Source organism: Stegostoma tigrinum, chromosome 14 (genome assembly GCF_030684315.1).
Source record: "Stegostoma tigrinum isolate sSteTig4 chromosome 14, sSteTig4.hap1, whole genome shotgun sequence".
In the NCBI taxonomy this organism is placed as follows: domain Eukaryota; kingdom Metazoa; phylum Chordata; class Chondrichthyes; order Orectolobiformes; family Stegostomatidae; genus Stegostoma; species Stegostoma tigrinum.
The window spans coordinates 48,705,652-48,728,545 of NC_081367.1; the positions used below are offsets into that span (position 1 = coordinate 48,705,652).

The 22,894-nt window shown below is 39.9% G+C and overlaps 1 protein-coding gene across 4 annotated transcripts in view; it reads right to left on the bottom strand.

The window, feature by feature from the left end:
• The window catches only part of lrch3 (leucine-rich repeats and calponin homology (CH) domain containing 3), a 170,952-nt gene that overhangs the window by 97,601 nt on the left and 50,457 nt on the right, over nucleotides 1–22,894 (bottom strand). For 3 of the 4 annotated variants that reach the window (XM_048541803.2, XM_048541802.2, XM_048541801.2), the window contains exons 2-3: nucleotides 21,889–22,033; nucleotides 14,495–14,621 (exon numbers count right to left, since the gene is read on the bottom strand). In XM_048541803.2, coding sequence (XP_048397760.1) covers nucleotides 14,495–14,621; nucleotides 21,889–22,033 — 272 coding nt within the window. Of the gene's footprint in view, nucleotides 1–4,257; nucleotides 4,359–14,494; nucleotides 14,622–21,888; nucleotides 22,034–22,894 lie in introns of those variants that run through there. The other variant, XM_048541804.2, reaches the window with a different exon arrangement.

The following is a 22,894-nucleotide window of genomic DNA, read 5'->3' on the forward strand; positions in this document are numbered from 1 at the left end:
GGCCAGGGGTGGGGAGATTTTGCAACTGGTGAATTCTACATTGAGGCCTTCGGGCTGTAGGCTCCCTAGGCAGAACGGAAGGTGTTGTTCCTCGAGTTTATGTGTGGCATCATTCTGACAGTGGAGGCGACCCAGGGAGAACGTGTCACCAAGGGAGCGGGACAGGGGAGGGTTCCCGATTTGGCCTCATCTCTATCGGTGAGACCAAGTTCAGACTCGGTGGCTGATTTATGGAGCATCTGCGCTCTGTACACTATAATCAATAGCGCATTGCAGTTGCCAACCATTTTAACACCACCTCAACCCCATCCCTCCTCTCTCTATTTCCCAGCTCCCTTCCCCCTCCCCAGTCTTGAAGAAGGGTGTGGACCCAAAACATCTGACTTTCCTGCTCCTCTGATGCTGCCTGACCTGCTGTGTTCCTCAAGAAAGAAAGATCTAAGTCTTGTTTTAAAGTCTCCAATGAAAAATGGTTGGTTAAAATGATGAAGGAACTGTGACATGAGAAAGGGTAAGCTTTGTTGTATAAAACATCAAGCAGCTATCAGGTTGTCAAGACCAGGAACTGAAACCATGCTTAAATCAAATGTTGTGATAGAGGAGAAGGGAATTCGTTCTGGTATTCGAATTCTGTAATGGGTTGTAGGTCCCGTAGGGATTAAAGGAATTATATTTTACTGTGAGATTTGGAATCTTTTAATGTGTTCACATGAATTGTTTGGTTTATGCTGTTTTATCTTCATTTCTTTTGCATAACAAACTTGTTTTATCATTAAAATGAGGTCTGCAGCATTGAGTGTCTGAAAGGCCTCATTAAAACAGAAAAAATCCATCAAGCCAGATTTCAGTCTAGGATCAGATTTGTCCAGTAATAAATTCAGCTGAGACAGTAACATAATGTTTTCTACAGCATAAAGTTTTGTGGGCCTAGAATTTTGCAAAGTGCTGCATTCAATTTGTAAGGCTCCATGATACACAGTTACATGACGTACAAAAGTAAAGTTGTTTGGACCACGAGTAATTATTTAAAACAGACTTGGGTTGAATGCACTTTGTTTCATGACTTGAAAGTTATATAAAACAGCTGAAACGCAATAAAACAGAATCAAAATGCTGAAAAGTATCCATTAACACGGCCTTCAAGCCCAAGAAGTCCAATCAGCAGGAATGAGTTCCGATACCGCCTCATGATCGAGTGTGTTCATCTTACATTGACTTTTTTGTAAAATAAATGGGATGTTCTGTCATAAAATGGGAGTCTAAAACACATATGCAAATAGAGATTCATTACGTAATGTGTTAGGAAAGATTTTACATTGAAATTCAAGTAATGGGTTTCTGTTTTAGAAGTCACAATTTTGAAAGCATGTCTACTTTTATAGGGACATAAGTTAAAGTCATGCAGAATGCCCCAATCACCATTTTGTAAAACTACCATTATTCTGAATGAAATAAGAAATCACTGTTACGTTAGTCCCCAGTTATCAAAATATGAACAATTTTAGTGAATCCCTCTGGACAGAAAATTGCACATGCCATTTCTCTTATTTAAAGGGATAATAGGAAAAGAAGGGGATTACAGACCAGTTAGCATGACACCTATGGTGGGAAACTGTTGGATTCTATAATCTAGGATAGCATAACAGAACGCCTCAAATTTTCAGTTAATCATGGACAAATAGCATGGATTTGTGTCAGGTAGTCATGCTTGACAAACCTCACTGAATTTTTTTTTAAAAGAGGTGAGTCAAGTAGCGGACAGGGATTCCCCTACTGATGTTGTTTATTTGAACTTCATGGAGGCCTTTGATAGAGACCCACATAACGGACTATTAATTAAGGTAGAAGGCCAAGGAATTGAGGGCAAATTATTAACATGTCTGGGAAACTGGTTCAGTGGCAGACGAGACACAATCGGGATAATGACTAGGTACTCAAATCGGCAGAATATGGCCAGTGGCATCCCACAGGAGTGTGTTTGGGCCTCAATTATTCACATTACTTATTAACAACTTGGATAATTCCTTAGAAAGTCAAATATTCGAATTTGTCGATGACACAATGTAATGACCAAATTGCAAACTGTGCAGAATGGTAACCATAAAATTACAACAGGCTATTGGCAGACTAGTGAAAAGTCAGAGGTGTGACAGATGGACTTCAATGTAAGCAGATGTAAAGTTATCCATTTTGGACTAAATAAAGATTGATCAGGGTACTTTCTGGATGGTATGAAGTTAAATTCAGAGGCTGTTCAAAGAGACTTGGAGTTTCAGGTATAGATCTATAAAATGTCACAAAAAGATGCAGAAAATAATCAAGGCGGCAAATGGAATGCTGACCATAATATCTAGAGGGCTGAAGAATAAGGACATAGATGTTTTCCTGCAGCTGTACAAAACTGCGATGTGACCCCATTTGGAGTGCTGACCGCAGATCTGGGCACCAGGCCATTGGGAAAATATACTGACCTCAGAGTGAGTATAACATAGGTTTATAAGAATAATACCTGGACTTCAAGAGTTAAATTATGTAGACAGGCATTACAAAACAGGCCTGCTTTTTCTAGAATCTACAACGTTGAAGGGAGATCTGATTAAAATCTTCTACTGTATTAAAAAAAACTTTAAGGGATGAGAACATTGCAGGCACAGCCCAAGTATACACTGCCCATTCTTAATTATTCTTGAAAAGATAGTAATGTGGTCTAATGAAAATAAAATAGCATGAGGTGCAAATTGGCTACAGTGGGTTGAGAATCTGCACTAAAAGGTACAATGGCAAACAGCAATGAATGAATGCAATAAAACACATTCCTTCAATACAAAAGGAGGGGGAGAAACCTGGCTCAGGCACAACTTTTCTCAGCTTAAATAACAGCAATAAAGAAGTCATGACACAGAGCTAGCTGGAGTATCCTGGAAAGGAATTTAGCAGCAACGGTAGTTGAAGAACAATGGCAGACGTATAAAAATCAGTTCACGTCACAACAAAGACATATCCCAATGAGATAGAAGCATTCTAGGAAGGAGGGTAAGCCCATAAACATTAACCAAGGATTTAAGAATAGCATCAAATTGAAAGAAAAAAGTGTGGCAAAGTTACTGGCAAACCGAAGAATTAGGAAGATTTTAAAAAGCAACAAAAGATGACCAAGAAATAATAAAGAGGGAGAAAATAAACTTTGAAGATAATCTTGCAAGTACTATCAAGGCAGACAGAAAGTGTCTCTTTCAACATATAAAAAGGAACAACATGGCCAAAGTCAACATAGGCTCTTTAGAGAATGAGGCTAGGGAAATAGTGGGGAATAAGGAAATAGCGGGGAATAAGGAAATAGCAGAGGAGTTGAATAAATATTTTGTATCAGTGTTCACGGTAGAGGACATAAACAGCATTCCAAGAATGCTAACTAATCAAGAGGTAAAAAGGGAAGGAAATAAAAATGCTAACTATCTTTTGGATGGAATATATAGAAATTTAGATATTTAGACATGCATAACAGAATCAAGTAGAGTCAGCACTAAGAGGAAACCAAGACTGACAAAAGTTATTAGAATTCCTTGAGGAGGTAACAAACAGGATACATTAAAGAGAGGCAGTGACCTAATATTATTTGATTTTCAGAAGGCATTCAGTAAGGTACTACACGTTATGCTACTTAATGAAGAGTTCACAGTGCAGAAGGTGGTATATTAACATGGATAGATGACTGACTAATAGAAAACAAAAATGGGATCAGGGAGAGAACTTTCAGGATGGCAATTCTAACTAGTGGAGTGCAACAGGGATTAGTGCTGCAGTCACAATTATTTACAGTATCTATGAACAAATGTACTAGAGCCAATTTTGCTTCGGAGATAAAACTAAATAGAAAGGCAAACGGTAAGCCTGCAGAGGGATTGCAGAAATGTTACATGTGTGAGCAGACACCTGGCAAATGGAGCATAATATGGGGGATTTAAGGTTATGCACTTGGGCTGCAAGAACAGAAAAGCTGAATTATTATTTAAATGAAGAAAGACTGTGGAAAGCCACAGCACAGAGGGATTTCGGATTCTTTGTGCATAAATCACAAAGCTGGTATACAGGTTCAGCAGGTAATACGGAAGGCAAAAGCAACATTGGTCTTTATTTCAATAGGGAATGGAGCATACAAATAGCCAAGTTTCGTTAAAGCTATACAAGGCATGAGTTAGATCATAGCTGGAAAAGTGCACAGCTCTGGCCTCCTAACCTAAGCAAAGATGTACTCACCATGGAAGAAGTCCAGAGAAGGCACACCAGGTTAATTCTGGTAATGGACGGATTTTCTTATGAGAAGAGGATGATTAGATTGGTATAGTACTCATTTGAGTCTGTAAGAATGAATAGTACGCTTATTGAGATATACAAGATTCATAGAGGACTTGAGACAGTAGTGACTAAAAACAAACAAAAAGCATAAAAATAGACCATAAAAGCTTTTATGTGAAAAGGAAAAGTAAATGCACTGGTGGCCAACTTTCAAAATTCCATAAATTCTGAATGGTCCCTAAAGATTGGGAGGTAGTAAACATAGCTTCACTATCAAAGAAAGGAGTGAGAGAGAAGACGGGAAACCACAGATCTGTTAACCTAACATCAATCCTGGGGAAATTGTGGTAAGTAATATAGTATACAATAAAGATACACAAAATAATGGTAGGATTGGGCAGAGTCAACCTGGATTAAATGAAAAGGAAATCATGTTTGATAAACCAATAGTTTTTCTGAGGATGTAATCAACAGGATCAATAAGGGAAAACCAGCCTATGTAATGTATTTAAAATTTTCAGGCAGCTTGTGATGCAGTCACACATAGGAGGGCGTATACTAGCATAGCTTCAGAACTGGTTAACAAACTGAAAACAGTAAGTAGGAATAAACAGGTCCTTTTCAGGTTTGCAGAAAACAGCAAGTGAGTACAAGAGAGTTCAGTGCTTTGCTCTAGCTATCCACAATCTATCAACGATTTGGATGCGACGATTCACTATGACATTTTCAAGGATCTAGATGACAAAATGATTTGGGAATGCGAATTCTTGGGAGGATGCAAAGACACTTCAACAGTATTGGAAATGGCTACATTTAATTTCATCTACCAAATGTTTGCCTATTAATGTGGAGAATTGTGAGGTTATCACTATAATAAGAGAAACAGAAGCAGAGTTTAGGATTAAAGATGCCTTGGTGGAATTATGTAGAGCCTTTGTGAGACAATGCCTATAGTATTTTGTGCAGGTTTGAACTCTTTACCTATGCAAAGATAGAGAAGGAGTGCAGCGGAGGTTCAGCAGACTGATTCCCAGGATGGACTGATTGTTCTATTAGGAAAGATTAAATAGAATAGGCCTAGATGAACATAATTTTAGAAAAAATAAGTGGTAATCTCTTTTGAGCATGTAAAAGTCTTGCAGGGATAGACAGGGCAAACGCAGAAAGGATTTTCTCCCATCAGGGATGTCGCAAACTAGGGGAGAGAATCTCAGGTTAAAAAATATGCCATTTACAACTCAGATGAGGCAGTAATTCTTTCAAAGTCCCTGTCCCAGAGGGATCATTCAATACCAGTCATACAGCATGTTTAAGAATAAGACTGACTGCTTTCTACATACTAAAAACATTAAGGAGACAGGAATACACCAAAAAAACTCAAGTAGAAAAATAACAATGACCTTACTAAATGCTCAAACAGGCTTGAAAGGCTGGATGGCCTACTTCTTCTCCTATTTCTTACCTTTTCATTGCAGATGATAACTAGCTAATTGAATTTAAATTCCACTGCTGTCATGGTGAGATTTGAATTCATGTCTCCAAAACATTAGTTATACTACTGACCTAGTAAATCCTAAGGGCTAAATTTTCACAAGTTGAAGAAAATGGCAGGCAGAATTGGATTCTTAGGTTCTCTACCTCATTCCCAAAGGCCCGAATTTTCACTTGCACAGGTTAAAGATTTCAATTGCAAAGCTAAACCTATATTATGAATGCTTATAAAAAATATTTTTCAATGACGTTTCATTAATTAGTCTGAACTAAAATACTTTATTCAGTAATTTCTCCATATACAGCATGAAAATCCAATATGGAGTAAGCTTTTATTTGCTTGAGTTTCTTGCTATGATGCAGTGTTTTCTCCTTACTGACTTTTATCTCTAAAGAATGCATTCAGTGAATGAACTCAAAGATTATTTTAAACCTTACGATAAACAATTTTGGCAAAATATGCACACAATTTTACAGAAAACAGATTGGTGTAGCTACACGAAATTTGCAATTATATACTTGTTCCAAGTGAAATTGACATGAAGCAGCAATGTAGTCCTGGATGTGCCCCAAGAAAATACCTACCAAATCCCTCATCTCAGTTCAAATTGCTTGACCATCAGCTTGAACTTCAATTAGGACAGTTCCTGATTATCAGCTGTGATGAAAGGAGCCCACAAGTATTAAGTGCAATCTCCACGTAAGGAATCTAGCTAAGTGTAAGTTTGCGAGGTTGTATATAACGCAAGAAACTTGGCTGAATTTTATGCAAGTATTCAGCTAAATTTAGATTTGTTTAAAAAAAATTAATTTGAACTTGCAATTCCAACATTCAGCTGGATCATAAAGAGAGAAGAAACAAATTAAAGACAGCAAAGAAAAATAAAAAGAAGAAATGCCAGTGCATTTTCTGTAAAACACCAAAGGATGCAGTACAACATCTTTTCACAGTTTTTCAATTAGAAAGCTTTTTTAGATTGTTGCATTGGATAAGGTAGAGGTTCAAACATACAATTGTTCAATGGCTTTTCATTTTCAACATCTTTACTGATTAACACTGTGCATTATTTTCAGCCACTGAAATTGGAATGATATCTGCCATTTCAGCTCAAAAATTTTTCACTTTACATTGCAGTTGATGCCGGTCTATGGTCTGACATGGGGTTTACAGCAACGGATTTTCTTCTTGATCCCAACCAATGTTTGAGGCCATATGCACCACTTTACCTCTCCAAGGGTTGCTTCCAATTCTTAATTCACTGATTTCAATTAACTGTTGAGTAAGGAACCCAAGTCCAAGGCAGATTTTTCTTGCATCATCCTCTACTCATTCATTATCCAGACAGCCCTGGCTTTGTTGTCCTTACCTTTCCCCAAAATGGCCCTGTCTCTCCCTCTATTTACCGTTGCCAACAATGCTGCTCAGGTAATGATGTTTCTTTTTTGGAGCTTCAAATTATTTTAAGTACCTTAAAGATTATTTGGACATCAAGTTTGGCCAAGAAGAAATGAAAGACATTCCCTTCCATGTCATGTCACTTCTTTGTTCCAGTCTAAAAACAGATTTTGCATTCATACCACAACTTTATGCAGCATAGGGGAAAATGCCTAAAAACCAACATTCAAATTATAGTTTAAACACACCCTTTTAATTCCACAATTATGTGGCTTCTGGGTGTAACTGCAAGCATTAAATTTCTTCTGAACTGATTTGAAGGCAACATCCTGAAGCCAAGCTGCTGTGTGCGCAGAGGTGGGTACACATCAAAAAACCCAAATTATTAATTGCATTAAATGGAACAGGTTCAAAGCTTCTCAATGGGTCAATAAAATGGTGGAGCCTGTTTATCTGGTGCCTCAGTTAGTACGCAGCAAACTGAAAACACCAAGACCTCCATGGGTTTCATCCCTATCTGTTACTACATTTCAACAAGAGAAACAGCTGAGCCACACGAATTGCCACTTAACACAGTTTAGAAAACAGAGGAAGGAAGTAAACAAGAAGGAACCCATAAAACAGTTACCAAAGTTCTGGAACCAGAAGAAAAATGCGATTCAGATGCACAATTTAACTGTGGACTCTTGAGAATTTAACATCCTTTTAGATACAGTGACATCAGAAATCAAGTTATGCTTGTTGGCTCTGCCAATAGTTTAAAAAAGGGAAATATGCAAATAGAGTTTACGAATAAGAAATTAAGAATGAAAAGGACCAGGAAAGAAACACAATTAGAGGCCAGTGATATTCAGAACTATATCATAGAAATAAAGAATAAAATGAGACGGGACAAGGTAGATGGCCATTTTTAAAATCATAAAAATACAAAGGGAACTGCAGCGACATCACAACCCATCCGTGAGCCTCTGATGTAAAAAAAATCAAATTAAAGTCTTAAACAAATATGGTCAGAGCTCCAATCAGCACACTCAACAGTGCTCAAAATAAAGCCTATTCATTTCTTTGCATTGTGTCTGGTTGAAATAGCACTCAACAAAATATGAAACAATGTGCCAGTAAAGCAGCAAGAGAAATACAAAATACTAAAATGCAAATTACTTAAAACTATGCATCCGGCTGCCTTGACTCCACTTGATTTCCTATGAGCAATAAAAAGTATAAAAATCCAAACACAGCAGATCAAACTGACACTAGTTTAGGCAATGCAGAGCATTGTTAGGGACAGTTAAGGCAGAGCGTTCACTGATCTTAAATATTGCTCCAATTTCCTTCAGACAGGAAGAATCACTGGGACGGAGCCAGTGTGGCCTGGTAGTTGTGGGGAGGAGCCACTTTTGACACAGGCTTAGTGGGTTCTCTTCCACATTCTCAGGCCTCCGGAGCCTTCTGCTGTTTACTACATTCTGCACGCTTCCCATTTGCTTTAACCTGTTATTGTACAACATATATTTCCTCTGGTATCATCCACCATCTTTTTCTTCACTCTTTCTCTTATCATTCCTTTTGGCCATACACTATGCCCTATTGTCCTTTGATTCCATCTGTCCTCCTAATTCTAACTGGACTCGACAGGGTAGATGCAGGAAGGATGTTTCTGATGATGGGTACGTCCAGAGCTGGGGTCAAGATTCACCACACTGATTCCGGTGATGGCAAGTCAGATGTACGAGGAGAGATTGGCTAGGTTAGGATTGTTTTTGCTACAGTTCAGACGCATCAGCAGGGGATCTTGAGACTTAAAATTCTCGCAGGACTGCTCAGGGTAGTTGCAGGAAGGATGCTCCTGAAGGCAGGTGTGTCCAGAACCAAGGTCACAGTATGAGGTAGATGACTTAGGACGGAGAAGAGGAGACCTTTCTTCAACCAAAAAGTGATGACCCTGTGGAATTCATCATCACAGGAAGTAGTTGCTACCAAAACAATGAATGTATTCAAGAGGCGACTAGATTTGGCACTTGGGGCAAAAGACATCAAAGGTTACGGGGAGATAGCAGGATAAGGTTGCTGAGTTGGGTAATTAGCCACGATCATCAAAGAATGGTAGATCAGGATCGAAGGCCCAAATGGCCTCCTCCTTCTCCTATCTTCCATGTTTCTATGGTTCCACCCTATCACAGACACCCCCCCGCCCATTGCCTGCTACCTCTGTCTCTCCCCAATTTCACTGGCTGTTATTGCTTAAAATTTGTTAAAATCCTGACAGTTTCTAGATGATTGAAACTTCTCTGGTGTCTCTTTACAAGTGCTGCCTTCCTTGTTGAGTGTTTCCAAGAGCTATTGCTTTTATTTCACATTTCCAGCATTTACCGGATTTATTTTTTTTAACCATATACACAATATCAATGGAATCAAATAGTAGTTAAGTTAATTCAAGATAAGATTGAGAGACAGTGTAGAACCAAGAGAACAATAAAAAAAGTTACAACAACAACACCGTTCTGAGGAATGGCCACCGGACCCAAAACGTTAACTCTGTTTTCTCCTCCACAGATGCTGCCAGGCCTGCTGAGCTTTTCCAGCGACATTGTTTTTGCTCCTGATTTACAGCATCCCCAGTTCTTTTGGTTTTTATGTAACAAAGAAAGTTAGACCAACATAATCCTTGATGTAACTATGGATAGGCAAGTGGCCACGAAAGGGGTCAGAGAGCAGTGCAGAAATATTTATTACCTGGTATTTTTTTCATAGGATAGGTGACGCTCATGCGAATCTGAATAAAAACATTTTTTTTGCTGGACAGAAATGAATGATGTTGAGAAATAATTTACCATAACAGGCGTGTGCGTGCGTGCGTCTGCCATCCTTGTTCTTCTGGGTGATAGAGATTACCGGTTTAAAAGGTGCCTTGACTGCAATCTATCATGTAGATAACAGACACCATGACCACTACACACCATTGCGCAGGAACTGAATGCTTATGGTGGTGGTTGGGCTGCTGATCAGGAAGATTGCATTTTCCTGGATAGTGTCGGGGGCCCCGTGTGTTGTTGAAGCTGCACTCATCCAGACAAGTAGGCAGTTTTCCAACGTATGTTTTAAACTTATGCCTTGTAGATAGATGGCTGGTTTTAGGGGAGTAAGGATGTGAGTTACTTGTTACATAATTTCCAGCCTCTGAACTGCTGTGGCCACAGTACACTTAGGTGGTTTGCCCAGTTCAGTTTCTGGTTAATGGCAACCCAAAGGACATTGAAAGAGAGAAAATCAGTGATGGTAATGTCATCAAATATCAGACGGACAGTGAAGTTTTCACTTGTTGGCTATGGCTGTCTTCGAGATAGTGTCAGAGAGGCAATGGCCCTAGTTCTTGTCACAAGACAATTAATCCAGAAACTCAGCTAATGAACTGGGGACCCAGGTTCAAATCCCACCATGGCAGATGGTAGGATTTGAATTCAATAAAGAATGGTGACCATGAAACCACTGTTGATTGTCAGAAAAATCCATCTCATTCACAAACGTTCTTTAAGGAAGGAAACAGCCATCCTTATCTGGTCTAGACTAGATGTCTGTATTCCACTGCCACCGCAATATGGTTGATTGTCAACTGCCCACTGAGCTCTTCAGAATGGGCAATAAATAGTGGCCTAGCCAGAGATGCCCAGATTCCATAAGTAAATAAAAAAAACACTAGTGAGTCCACACCTGCATGTTGTTCAAGTGTTTTAGAATCTAAGAGTAAAAATAAAACACTGCAGTTGCTGGAAATCTGAAACAAATGGAGAATACTGGAGAAACTTAGCAGATCTGACAGTATCTGTAGAGAAAGAAACAGAGTTAACATTTCAGACTCTCATGTGTAATCAAGAGGAGTCATACTGGGTTTGAAATATTAATCCTGTTTCTTTCTTCCCAGATGTTGCAAAATATCCTGAGTTTGGTATCTGAAGAGTTGCAAATGTTACTGAACATGGTGCTATAGTTATCGAATATGTCCACTAATGATCTTTCACAGAAAGGAAAGTCATTGACAAAGCATGTGAATTTGAAGCTGGTCCTAGCATACTGCCCTGAAGAATTCCTGTAGTGAAGTCCTGGAGTTGAGCTAATCAGCCTCACAACCAAAATCAAATTTTCTTCATGCTTGGTACTGTTCTAACCATCGGAGATATTTCTTACAGATTTCCTTTAACTTCAACTTTGCTAGGGATTCTTGATGTTACAATCTGGTCAAATGCAGCTTTGATGTTAAAACCAGTTACCCTTACTCTGGAATTCAGCTCTCACAGCATGTTTTGAACAAGACTATTGAAATCTGGAATCAAGTGAGCCTGGTGAAACCCGAAGTGAGGAACAAAGATTTTGCTATCGCATTCGCCACTTGACAGCATTATTAATGTCATTCTCCAACACTTTGCTTACAACTGAGTGTTGACAGGCAGGACTGTAACTGGCCTGATTAGATTTAGCCAAAATGTTGTGGCCATGGTATACCTGGATAATTTTCTACATTCGTGGCTAGGTTCAGTGTTGCAGCTTTACTAGATTAGTTCGGATAAGGCTGGTTAGCGTGGCAGCATTATTCTCCAGGACCACATCCTGGATATCGTCAGGATCCAACATTTTTGCTGCAGCCATTGTATGCTATTTCTGGAAATCATGTGAAGTAAAACTTTTGGCTTAGGATGTTTGTGAATACTTCAAGAGCCTTCTCTTGTACTCTGAAGAGCTAATCTCTCCCCATCAAGAGCTACACATATTACCTAAATGTAGTTTTTCATTTCACAGATGAAGACTAACGGTATCATTCTAGTATAGGATGGACACGAAAACAAACTACACAACAGGTTACTTCACATCTTTTCCAATTATCAATAAACAGCAATCAAAACTTCACAGCCAAATTTTAACAAGATTAGCAATTTGACAGTTTTGAAAGTGTTATTCAGCTATGATAATGTTTCACATATGAAGGCATCCCGTTCCATTCTGGAATATATATTGGTGAATACGACTGGCAAAGCCAGCATTTACTGACTGCCCAATCAATTTATGGGCAAATAATCTATTTTCAAACATTCTGACCAATTTAGTACCAGATTATTAAACACAAGTTGACGTCTAAAAGATTAGTGAAATTTTCTACTTCTCTTGGGTCTGATTAATTATATGACATTATCTAAGAGTTTAATAATGAAAATATGGGAGTAGAACTCTGCTGAGATCTTATTTTTCCTCGACTTCATTCTGTATTAGTTTTAACACTTTTCACTTCATTTTGTAGAAAAATAAAAATGAAAATAAGTGACAATCATAATTTTAAAAATAGCCATTTCTTGAAAATCATTCAGGTATGGCCATAAGACATAGGAACAGAGGTAGGCCATTTACCCCATCAAGTCTGCTCTGCCATTCAATGAGATCATGGCTAACTTGAAAACCCTCAACTCCATTTTCAACCTTCTTCCCATACTCTTGATTCCTTTACTGATTAAAAATCTCAGACTTGAATACATTGAATGATCCAGTCTCAACAGTTCTCTGCAGTGAAGGATTCCACAAATTCACAACCCACTAAATGAAGAAATTTCTCCTCATCTGTTTTAAATATTTTAGTATTCTGAGAGTATGCCCTTCACAAGAAAAAGCTTTCCGCAACTACTCTGTCAAGTACCCTAAGAATTTTGGATGTTTTAATCATGTTGCCTCTCTTTATTTGATATTCCAACAAGTATAAGCCCAACCTACTCAACCTCTCCTTATAATTATCACAGAATCTCTACAGTTTGGAAACAGGCCCATAGGCTCAACAAGTCCACAGTGAACCTCAGAGAATCCCACCCAGACCCATCCCCCTATAACCCACCTAATCTGGACATCCCTGAACACTACAGGCAAATTAGCATGGCTGATTAACCTAGCCTGCATGTCTTTAGATGAAACCGGACCACCCGGAGGAAGCCTGCACTGACACGGGGAGATTGTTCAAACTCCACACAGTCGCCCAAGGGTGGAATTGAACCTGGGTCCCTGGTGCTGTGAAGCAGCAGTGTTAACCACTTAGCCACCGTGCCGCCCATAAGACAGTCTCTCCATACCTACTATCACCCTAGTCAACTTTCACTGTATTGCCCCCAATGCCAGTATATCTTTTGTCAGATGGGGAGCCCTCAAGCGCTCACTGTATTCTTGCTGATCCAATGAGTGCTTGGCATCATTTTAGCAAAACCTCTTCACTTTTAAACTCCATTCCATCTTCCCTATTACCCGCTGAACTTGGATGCTATTTTTTTGTGAACCATGTGCAAGGCACCCAAATTCCCATGTTCTATAACTTTTTGCAAACTTTCTCCATTCGAATAATGTTCATCTCTATTCTTCCTGGCAAAGCGCATATCCTCATATTTTCCAAAATTATATCCCACCTGACAAGTATTTGCTCACTCACTTAATCTGCCTCTATAACTTTGTAAATCCAGACAATCAGAATTCTCAAGTACAGAAATGGCCTTTTGGCCCATCAAGTCTGCATCACCAAAGTTACACTAAATCTGCACTACTTCCACTTTCCAGCAATAGGTCCATTTCAAGTGCTTGTTCAAATATTTTTTAAAAGGCCATGTGTTACCCGCCTCACCTCTCCTCCCAGGTAGTGTCCCCCAAACCACTACATCCCTCTTGGTGAAATTTTTTTTTCCTCATATCCTCTATAAATCTGTTGCCTTTTATCTTAAAAGGTGTGACACTCATGCTTTCAAGTCATTCATATATATTGCATATAATTGTGGGCCCAGCACTGATCCTTGTGGTGCACCACTTGTTACAGGGGACTTATCATCTTTTAGTCTCATTAGCTTGCCAAGCACTTTCCCTCGAATGATTGTTACTGGGTTTATTTCCTTGCCTCCTTTAGCCCTTTGACTACTTCAGCATTTTGGAATACTATACGTGGCTTCCACTGTGAAAATTGATGCAAAGTATTGATTCAACTCCTCTGCCATTTTCTGGATTCCCATTATTATGGCCCCAGTCTCAAGTCTCTAAACAGCCTATGTTCACTTTGGCTTTTCTCTTCCTTTTTAGAACTAAAGAATATAAAATAAACCAATTTACAAATATAACTGACATCTGAAATCACAAGTTTTTTCGTGTACATTCAAAAACAAAAGGCTATTTTAATGTTAGGTGTGCTGGGCAATGTACGTATCATAACAGTCAGGTATTGAGACAGACTGATGGACGAGTATTGTCTTTCCTGTCCATTATTTCTTGCATGTTTGTATTATCCAACAGGGATTTGGTACTTACAAGTTCTGTTAATTGTCGTAGTAACCCTATTTCTTCTGGTACTGATATTAGCTTGTTGTTACTTGCAATTAAAACTTTTAAAGGGAGACTGCAAACATGTCCAGGTAACGTTGCCAGCTGGTTACGACTGTGAAAAGAAAAAGGACAGTGGAGTATTATTACTTGAAAGGCAATGTCAAGCATGGTCTGGAGTCTTGCTTTTTTTTTGTGTTGCCTGAGAAATAGCAAACTCTTCATGGAACCATCTTCCAGCAAAAGACAGGAAATGACTTGTACTCCTTTCAATATAGTGTAGTTAATTGACTGTAAATGACATTTTCCCTTGTTTGGGAGATGAAGCACACACTGCACCATTGCTTTGTGGAACAATCTCTTTCCTTCAACCAATATGATTCTGAATTTCTGGACATCTGTCATTTTAATGTCGACTCCCACTCAAGCCTCTCCATCTTCGCCTTCCCAACAATGATGCTCAACATTAACAAAAACAAAAGTTGCTGGAGAAGTTCAGCAGGTCTGGCAGCATTTGTGAAAGAAAAAAACAGAGTTAACGTTTCAGGTACGGTACCCATCCTCAGAACTCAGACCTGCTGAGCTTCTCCAGCAACTTTGCTTTTGTTTCTGACTTACACCATCTACAGTTCTTTCGGTTTTTACGCTCAACATAAACTCAGGGAACAGCACCTAATCTTTTTCTTAAAAACGAACTACTGAGAATGCTGGAAATCAGAAACAAGCACAGAAAATGCTGGAGGAACTCAAGAGCTCTGGTAGCATATATGGAAATGGTAAAAATCAAATGGTAAAAATGTCAAGATGACAATCATGTGCTTTATCGCTCATTTAAATGTTACTGGACATCCTCAAATGCAATATTCCTGCACAATTCAGCAGGGGACTGCTAAAGTATGAATTGGAAGATACAGTGTGTGACTTTGCAGTTATTGATTCTTATCTGACCTTTGGCTTCCCGTTGGATTTTAAGATTACAGGAGGCGCACTCCTCATGGGTGGCTGTGAACAATGCCTGGATCATCTTTAAAAATTCGACGATAACAAATGCTCAGTTTGAGAAGGCTTGTAAAATGCTTGACAAGTCCAAACAGCATCAGAGAAGCAGGAAAGTTGACATTTTGGTTCGGGACCTTCTGAAGGAGGAAGGTCCCAACCCAAAACATCAACTTTCCAGCTCCTCTGATGCTGCCTGGCCTGCTGTGGTCCTCCATCTCCACACTGTTATCTGACTCCAGCATCTGCAGTCCTTACTATCTCTGACATGTCCAAGCAGTTCTGTTTCATCGTTCAGATTTTGCTGCCCGTAACTGAAGGGCTTACTTTGGTTATGCACGTATTCCAGCATCAGAATAGATGGGATTTTTCTCTGCTGAATACCAGATAGCTTTTCTAGTCAATGACCTAAAGTGTAAATTGTTTGCAGTACAATGATAACCGACAATGTATGTTTATCTGCACATTGTTAACTGTTAAACTCTTAGTACCTCTACGGAAACCAAAGGATCCAAAAGCTTGGCTGTTGCAGGAAACTGTCCAAGCTCTTTGAACTTCATACAAGTGAGGAAAGAATGTGCATTCCACAGTAGTCCGTTAAGTAAAAACTTTGTTGATTTCTAGGCACTTAAATTTAAAATTCTAAATCGTTTTCCATTAATATCAACAGAGCAATCAAAAATCCTTATGGACTTAGAGAAATCTGAATAACTTAACAAAAGGTTGTTAAGTAATCTGGGGTTGGAGAAGCACCGTAGGGTGGTTTAAATTCATGCAGCATTGGGACTGGTTCCGGGGAAGATGGAACCTAAACAAGCTGGATAGGTTACACCTGGGCAGGACAAGGCTGATGTCCTTGGAGATGTACTTGGTAGAACAAAGAAAATTACAGCACAGTAACAGGCCCTTCGGCCCTCCAAGCCTGCGCCGATCGGAATCCTCTGTCTAACCTGTCATCTATTTCCTAAGGGTCTGTGTCCATTTGCTCCCCGCCCATCCAAGTACCTGTCCAGACATATCTTAAAAGACGCTAACATGTCTGCAGCTACCACCTCCGCTGGCAATGCGTACTAGGCACCCACTATCCTCTGCGTAAAGAACTTTCCACGCATATCTCCCTTAAACTTTCCTCCTCTCACTTTGAACTCATGACCTCTAGTAATTGAATCCCCCACTCTGGGGGAAAAAGCTTCTTGCTATCCACCCTGTCTATACCCCTCATGATTTTGAAGACCTCAATCAGGTCTCCCCCCAATCTCTGTCTTTCTAATGAAAATAATCCTAATCTACTCAACCTCTCTTCATAGCTAGCACCCTCCATACCGGGCAACATCCTGGTGAACCTCCTCTGCACCTTCTCCAAAGCATCCACATCCTTTTGGTAACGTGGCGACCAGAACTGTACACAGTATTCTAAATGTGGCCGAACCAAAGTCTTATACAACAGTAACATGACCTGCCAACTCTTGTTGGAAGACAGGTTGGAAAGGGTTTAAGCAAGTGTGGCAGGGGAGTGGAGGCCAGAGGAGTACAGCAGTAGATGCGGAATCTCTGGGAGAGTAGAAACCAAGGCAAACATGACGAAGAACAAGAGGAGGTAGGGAAATGCTGCTGAAAAGAGGAGGGGAGCTAGTCAGAAATACATGTGTTACAATAGCATAGCTAGATTAAATGCAGTCAACACGGCTTTGAGAGGGGCAGGTCATGCCACACAAACCTTATCGAGTTCTTTGAGGATGTGACTAGAAAAGTTGATGAGGGTCGAGCTGTGGATGTGGTGTATATGGACTTCAGTAAGGCATTTGATAAGGTTCCCCATGGTAGGCTCATTCAGGTCAGGAGGAATGGGATACAGGGGAACTGAGCTGTCTGGATACAGAATTGGCTGGCCAACAGAAGACAGCGAGTGGTAGTAGAAGGAAAATATTCTGCCTGGAAGTCAGTGGTGAGTGGTGTTCCACAGGGCTCTGTCCTTGGGCCTCTACTGTTTGTAATTTTTATTAATGACTTGGATGAGGGGATTGAAGGATGGGTCAGCAAGTTTGCAGACGACACGAAGGTTGGAGGTGTCATTGACAGTATAGAGGGCTGTTGTAGGCTGCAACGGGACATTGACAGGATGCAGAGATGGGCTGAGAGGTGGCAGATGGAGTTCAACCTGGATAAATGCGAGGTGATGCATTTTGGAAGGTCGAATTTGAAAGCTGAGTACAGGATTAAGGATAGGATTCTTGGCAGCGTGGAGGAACAGAGGGATCTTGGTGTGCAGATACATAAATCCCTTAAAATGGCTACCCAATTGGACAGGGTTGTTAAGAAAGCATACGGTGTTTTGGCTTTCATTAACAGAGGGATTGAGTTTAAGAGTCGTGAGATCTTGTTGCAGCTCTATAAAACTTTGGCTAGACCGCACTTGGAATACTGCGTCCAGTTCTGGTCGCCCTATTATAGGCAAGATGTGGATGCTTTGGAGAGGGTTCAGAGGAGGTTCACCAGGATGCTGCCTGGACTGGAGGGCTTATCTTATGAAGAGAGGTTGACTGAGCTCGGACTTTTTTCATTGGAGAAAAGGAGGAGAAGAGGGGACCTAATTGAGGTATACAAGATAATGAGAGGCATAGATAGAGTTGATAGCCAGAGACTATTTCCCAGGGCAGAAATGGCTAACATGAGGGGTCATAGTTTAAAGCTGGTTGGAGGAAAGTATAGAGGGGATGTCAGAGGCGGGTTCTTTACACAGAGAGTTGTGAGAGCATGGAATGCGTTGCCAGCAGCAGTTGTGGAAGCAAGGTCATTGGGGTCATTTAAGAGACTGCTGGACATGCATATGGTCACAGAAATTTGAGGGTGCATACATGAGGATCAATGGTCGGCACAACATCCTGGTCTGAAGGGCCTGTTCTGTGCTGTACTGTTCTACGTTCTACGTTCTACAATGCGAGTAGTATAATAGGCAAGGTAGATGAATTTAGAGCTTTGGCTGGTACTTGGAACTATGACATTATTTCAATTATGAAGACCTGGCTGCTCAATGTCCCAGGATGTTTCAGGTGTGATAGAAAGGATGCAAAAAGGGTGGATGAGTTGCATTACTTGTAAAGGAATATCTCACAGCTGTACTGAGGGAGGATACATCAGGGGACTCACGCAGTGAGGCAATATGGACAGAATTCAGGAATAAGAAAGGTGAAATCACAATGCTGGGGGCTAGACTACAGGACTCCCCACAGCCAGCAGGAGACAGGGGTCAGAATATATAGACAAACTTTGGAAAGATGTAAAAACAGCAGGGTTGTTGCAGTGGGTGATTTTAACTTCCGCTATATTGACTGGGACTCCCTTCCTGCTAGGGGCTTGGATGGGGGAGAATTTGCAAAACCATTCAGGAGGATTTCTTGACACATAGTGGGAGGTTGCTGACTTGCACACCAAGTTCGTTTGTTTTCATTCAGATGTTTTGACACCACGCTAGATAACATCAGCGAGGCCTCTGATTAAGCGATGTTCTACTCCACCTGGAGTTTATACTGTACCGTCCGTTATGGCAAGGAGTGTCATTTCCAGTTTTGTTCTGTATGGGTTTGTATATGGGGTCCAAATCTACACGTCTGTTGGTTGCATTATGGGTTGAGAATCATCCCTCTAGAAATTCCCGAGCGTGTCTTTTTTTTTGCCAAATTTAAGCGAGGAATTAGAAGGCTAAAAGGGGTCATGAGAAGTCATTAACAAACAGGATTAAAGGAGAATCCCAAGGTTTTTTAAGCATATATAAGAAGCAAGAGGGTAGACAGAGAAAGGGGTGACCCCCTCAAGGACAAAGGAGAAAATGTGTGGAGCCAGAAGAGGTAGCTGGGGTCCTAAACAAATACTTTGTGTCAGTATTTACCAAAGCAAAGGTGGCGCATGATTTCAGGGAAGGGAATGTTGAATTTCTAAGACAAATGGCAATTAAAAAGGAAGAGATATTGCCCATATTAAAAAGTACTAAGGTAGATAAGTCCCCAGAGCCTGATGGGATATATCCCAGAATTTTGAGGAAGGCAAAAGAACAAACTGGAGCACTGACAGATATCTCTGTATCCTCTTTGGCCACAGGTGAGGTCCCAGAGGATTGGAGAGTAGCCAATGCTGCCCCATTGTTTCAGAAGGATAGCAGGGATAATCCAGGAAATTAATAGGCATGTGAGCCTCACATTGGTGGTAAGGAAATTATTGGAAAAGATTCTCAGGGACAAGATACATTTGCATGTAGAAGCGAATGGACTTATTAACGATAGCCAGCATAATTTTGTGTAGGGGAAGTCATACCTTCCCTCACTCACTTGAATGAGCTTTCTAAGGATGTGGCAAAGATGATTGACCAGGGCAAAGTCGTTGATGTTGTCGATATAGAATTCAGTAAAGCCTTTGACAAGGTCCCTCATAGCAAACTGGTACAAAAGGTGAAGTCACATGGTATCGGCATGAGCTGGGTAGGTGGATACAGAACCATCTGAGTCACAGGAGGCAGACAGTAGCAGTGGATGGATACTTTTTGGAATGAAGGATTGTGGCTAGTGGTGCTCCAAAGGGATCAATGCTGGAACCTCTGCTGTTCGTGGTCAACATAAATGATTTGGAGGAAAACGTGATTGATCTAATTAGTAACTTTGCAGGATTATACAAAGATTGGTAGAGGTGCGGATAGTGAGGAGGATTGTCAGAGGATACAGATTAACTGGAAGTATAGACAGAAAAATGGCAGCTGGAGTTTAATCTAGACAAATTTGGGGTGATGCATTTTGGAAGGTCAAGTACAGGTAAAAGTTATACAATGAATGGCAGAACTCTTAAGAGTATTGATATGCAGAGGGATCTGGGTGTGCAGGTACACAGATCACTGGAAGTAAAAAGAGCATTGAGTGTAAAGATAAGGCAAGTCATGCTACAGCTTTACAGAGCTTTAGTTAGGCCACACTTGGAATACTGCATACAGTTTTGGTCACTACACTATCAGAAGGACGTGGATGCTTTGGAGATGGAACAGGAAAGGTTTACTAGGCTGTTGCCTGGTAAGAGGGATTTTAGCTTTGAAGACAGGTTGGATAGATTGGGTTTGTTTTTACTGGAACACAGGAGATTGAAGAGAAACCAGAAAGTAGTTTACAAAATTGTGAATGGCATGAATAGAGCGGAAAGTATGCAGCTTTTTCCCAGGGTTGAGGATTCAATTACAACGGTCACGGGTTCAAGGTGTGAGCAGGGAAGAGTTTAAAAGAGATGTATGAGGCAAGTTTTTCCACACAGAGGGTAGTGTGTGCCTGGAAAGCGCTACCAGAGGTGGTGATGAAAACTGACAAAATGGTAGCATTCAAGAAGCACCAGGAGAAATACATGAATACGAAGGGAATAGTGGGATACCGATCCTCTAAGTGAAGACCATTTTTATGCAGAAAGGCAAAATGTGTTGACGCAGGCTTAGTGGGCCAAAGGACTGTTCCTGTGCTGTGCTGTTCATTGTTCTCGTTCCTCTGAATTTACATCAAAGAGAAATTTGTGTGGGGGAGAAAGTAGAAATTTTTCTCAGGAAAGCAGTGATGTGATTTTGCTTCTAGATGCTTTTCCAACAAAATAATTCACTTTTTGTCAGACTGGTCTTACTTGAGGATGGAGGAAATCTACCTTGTCTGCGTCGTGATGGAGGCTAGAAAATGCATGTACAATTCATCAATATAAATGCAATATGAAGTGCTGGAGGTCTTTTACAAGAGTGTGATTAACTGAAACAATTGGTGAAGGATCAAACGTCCCAAGGAATTTTTTTCTAAATACTGGGAAGAAACTAAATCCAGCAACCCAGAACTTTATCTTTCTGTAAACAAAGATCAAATTGATGACTATTCTTCTTTCTGGTTCAAACAAATTGAAAGATAAAAGCAATGCCATCCAAGCAATGAGATCACTTTCTGCTACTTGGAATCTTTATTCCCATTGAGTCTCTTTGTTCTTATAGATAGAAATATTGTTAAATAGGATGATGTGGTTACACATGATGGGTACAAGAATCTGCTTACATGTGATTAATTATAGAATCTCAGCATTGTTATGGTGCGACCCATTCAACCAACTGATTTTGCACCTGCTTGACTGTCTACTGCCAATCTCCTGACTTTTCCCAATATCCTTGCACAACATTACATCCAATAAAGTACCCAATGCCTTCTTTAAAGCCTCAACTGAATCTGCCTATAACACATTTCCAGGTTGGGCATCCAGACCCAAACGGCTTGCTCTATGAGAAAGTTTCTTTCTTCCCCTGACAATACCCTTGCTTTGTTTGCACATAACTTTAAATCTAAGCCTTTTTGTTAATTGCATTATTTTAAACAAGAATGATTTTTCCATACCTGATGTTTAAGAAGGTTAAAGATTGTAGGTTTAAAATGGCTTCTGGAATACTTCGTATACAGTTCTGATAGAGGTTAAGGCTCTCCAATGATACAAAGTAACAAACTTCAGCCGGAATCTCTACCAATCGGTTCTTGGAAAGATCTAAGAGAGGAGGAAAAAATCCACACAGAAATTACTGCAGTTGAATCTGGGGAGCATCAGAATTGGTGACTAAAATGAATAAGTTGCTAAACTACCAAATTCTATAAGGATAGCACAATGTTGCACAATAATACACACAATAATGTAAAGTAAAAAGATGAATTTCAAGTAATTGCATCTGATTTAGCATGGAGTCACTAAACACAGCCTAAAATCAATGACAGATCTCATGCAATCCATTAAAAGCTTGATGCCATATGTACCAGTAACCTCCTAGCATTTCTTTCTGAAAATAGTTAGTTTCTTAAAAAAAAAAGAGGTAAGTTGTTAGGATTGAAACAATGAAAATGTGACATTAAGTGCACAGAATGGCTGAATGGTAAAAAGACAAATTTACAAAATTTTGAGGAACAGAAACATTTTACATCGACACTCCACAATTTACACATGGGTTGAGGTTCAGGAAAAAAGGATTTATTTTTCATACTCTGATTTAAAATCTGCGCCAACGAATCCATACCTTTTTCAAAGATAACATTATCGTAAGTCAAATACTTTACCTAGCACCCCTCCCATGACATTGTTGAGTCTGATGTGCTGCTGTCCTTCGTAACTCTCACATTCTGCTTTTAAAGTTTAGGAATTTTTTTTCCCCCCTCCATCTCCCTTCTATATCTCTTTTTATCAGCCCTAATTTCTCTCTCTTCCTCTCATTATTTTATGCAATGAGTTATAAACCAAAAACTTGTGGATTAGATCTAGAATCTGTCAATTTCTTTATCTGAATCTATGAAATTCTTATTTTATATATCTCACTATGTGCTTCGTTGTAATTGTCTACAATCAGCGTATCCTGGGCAA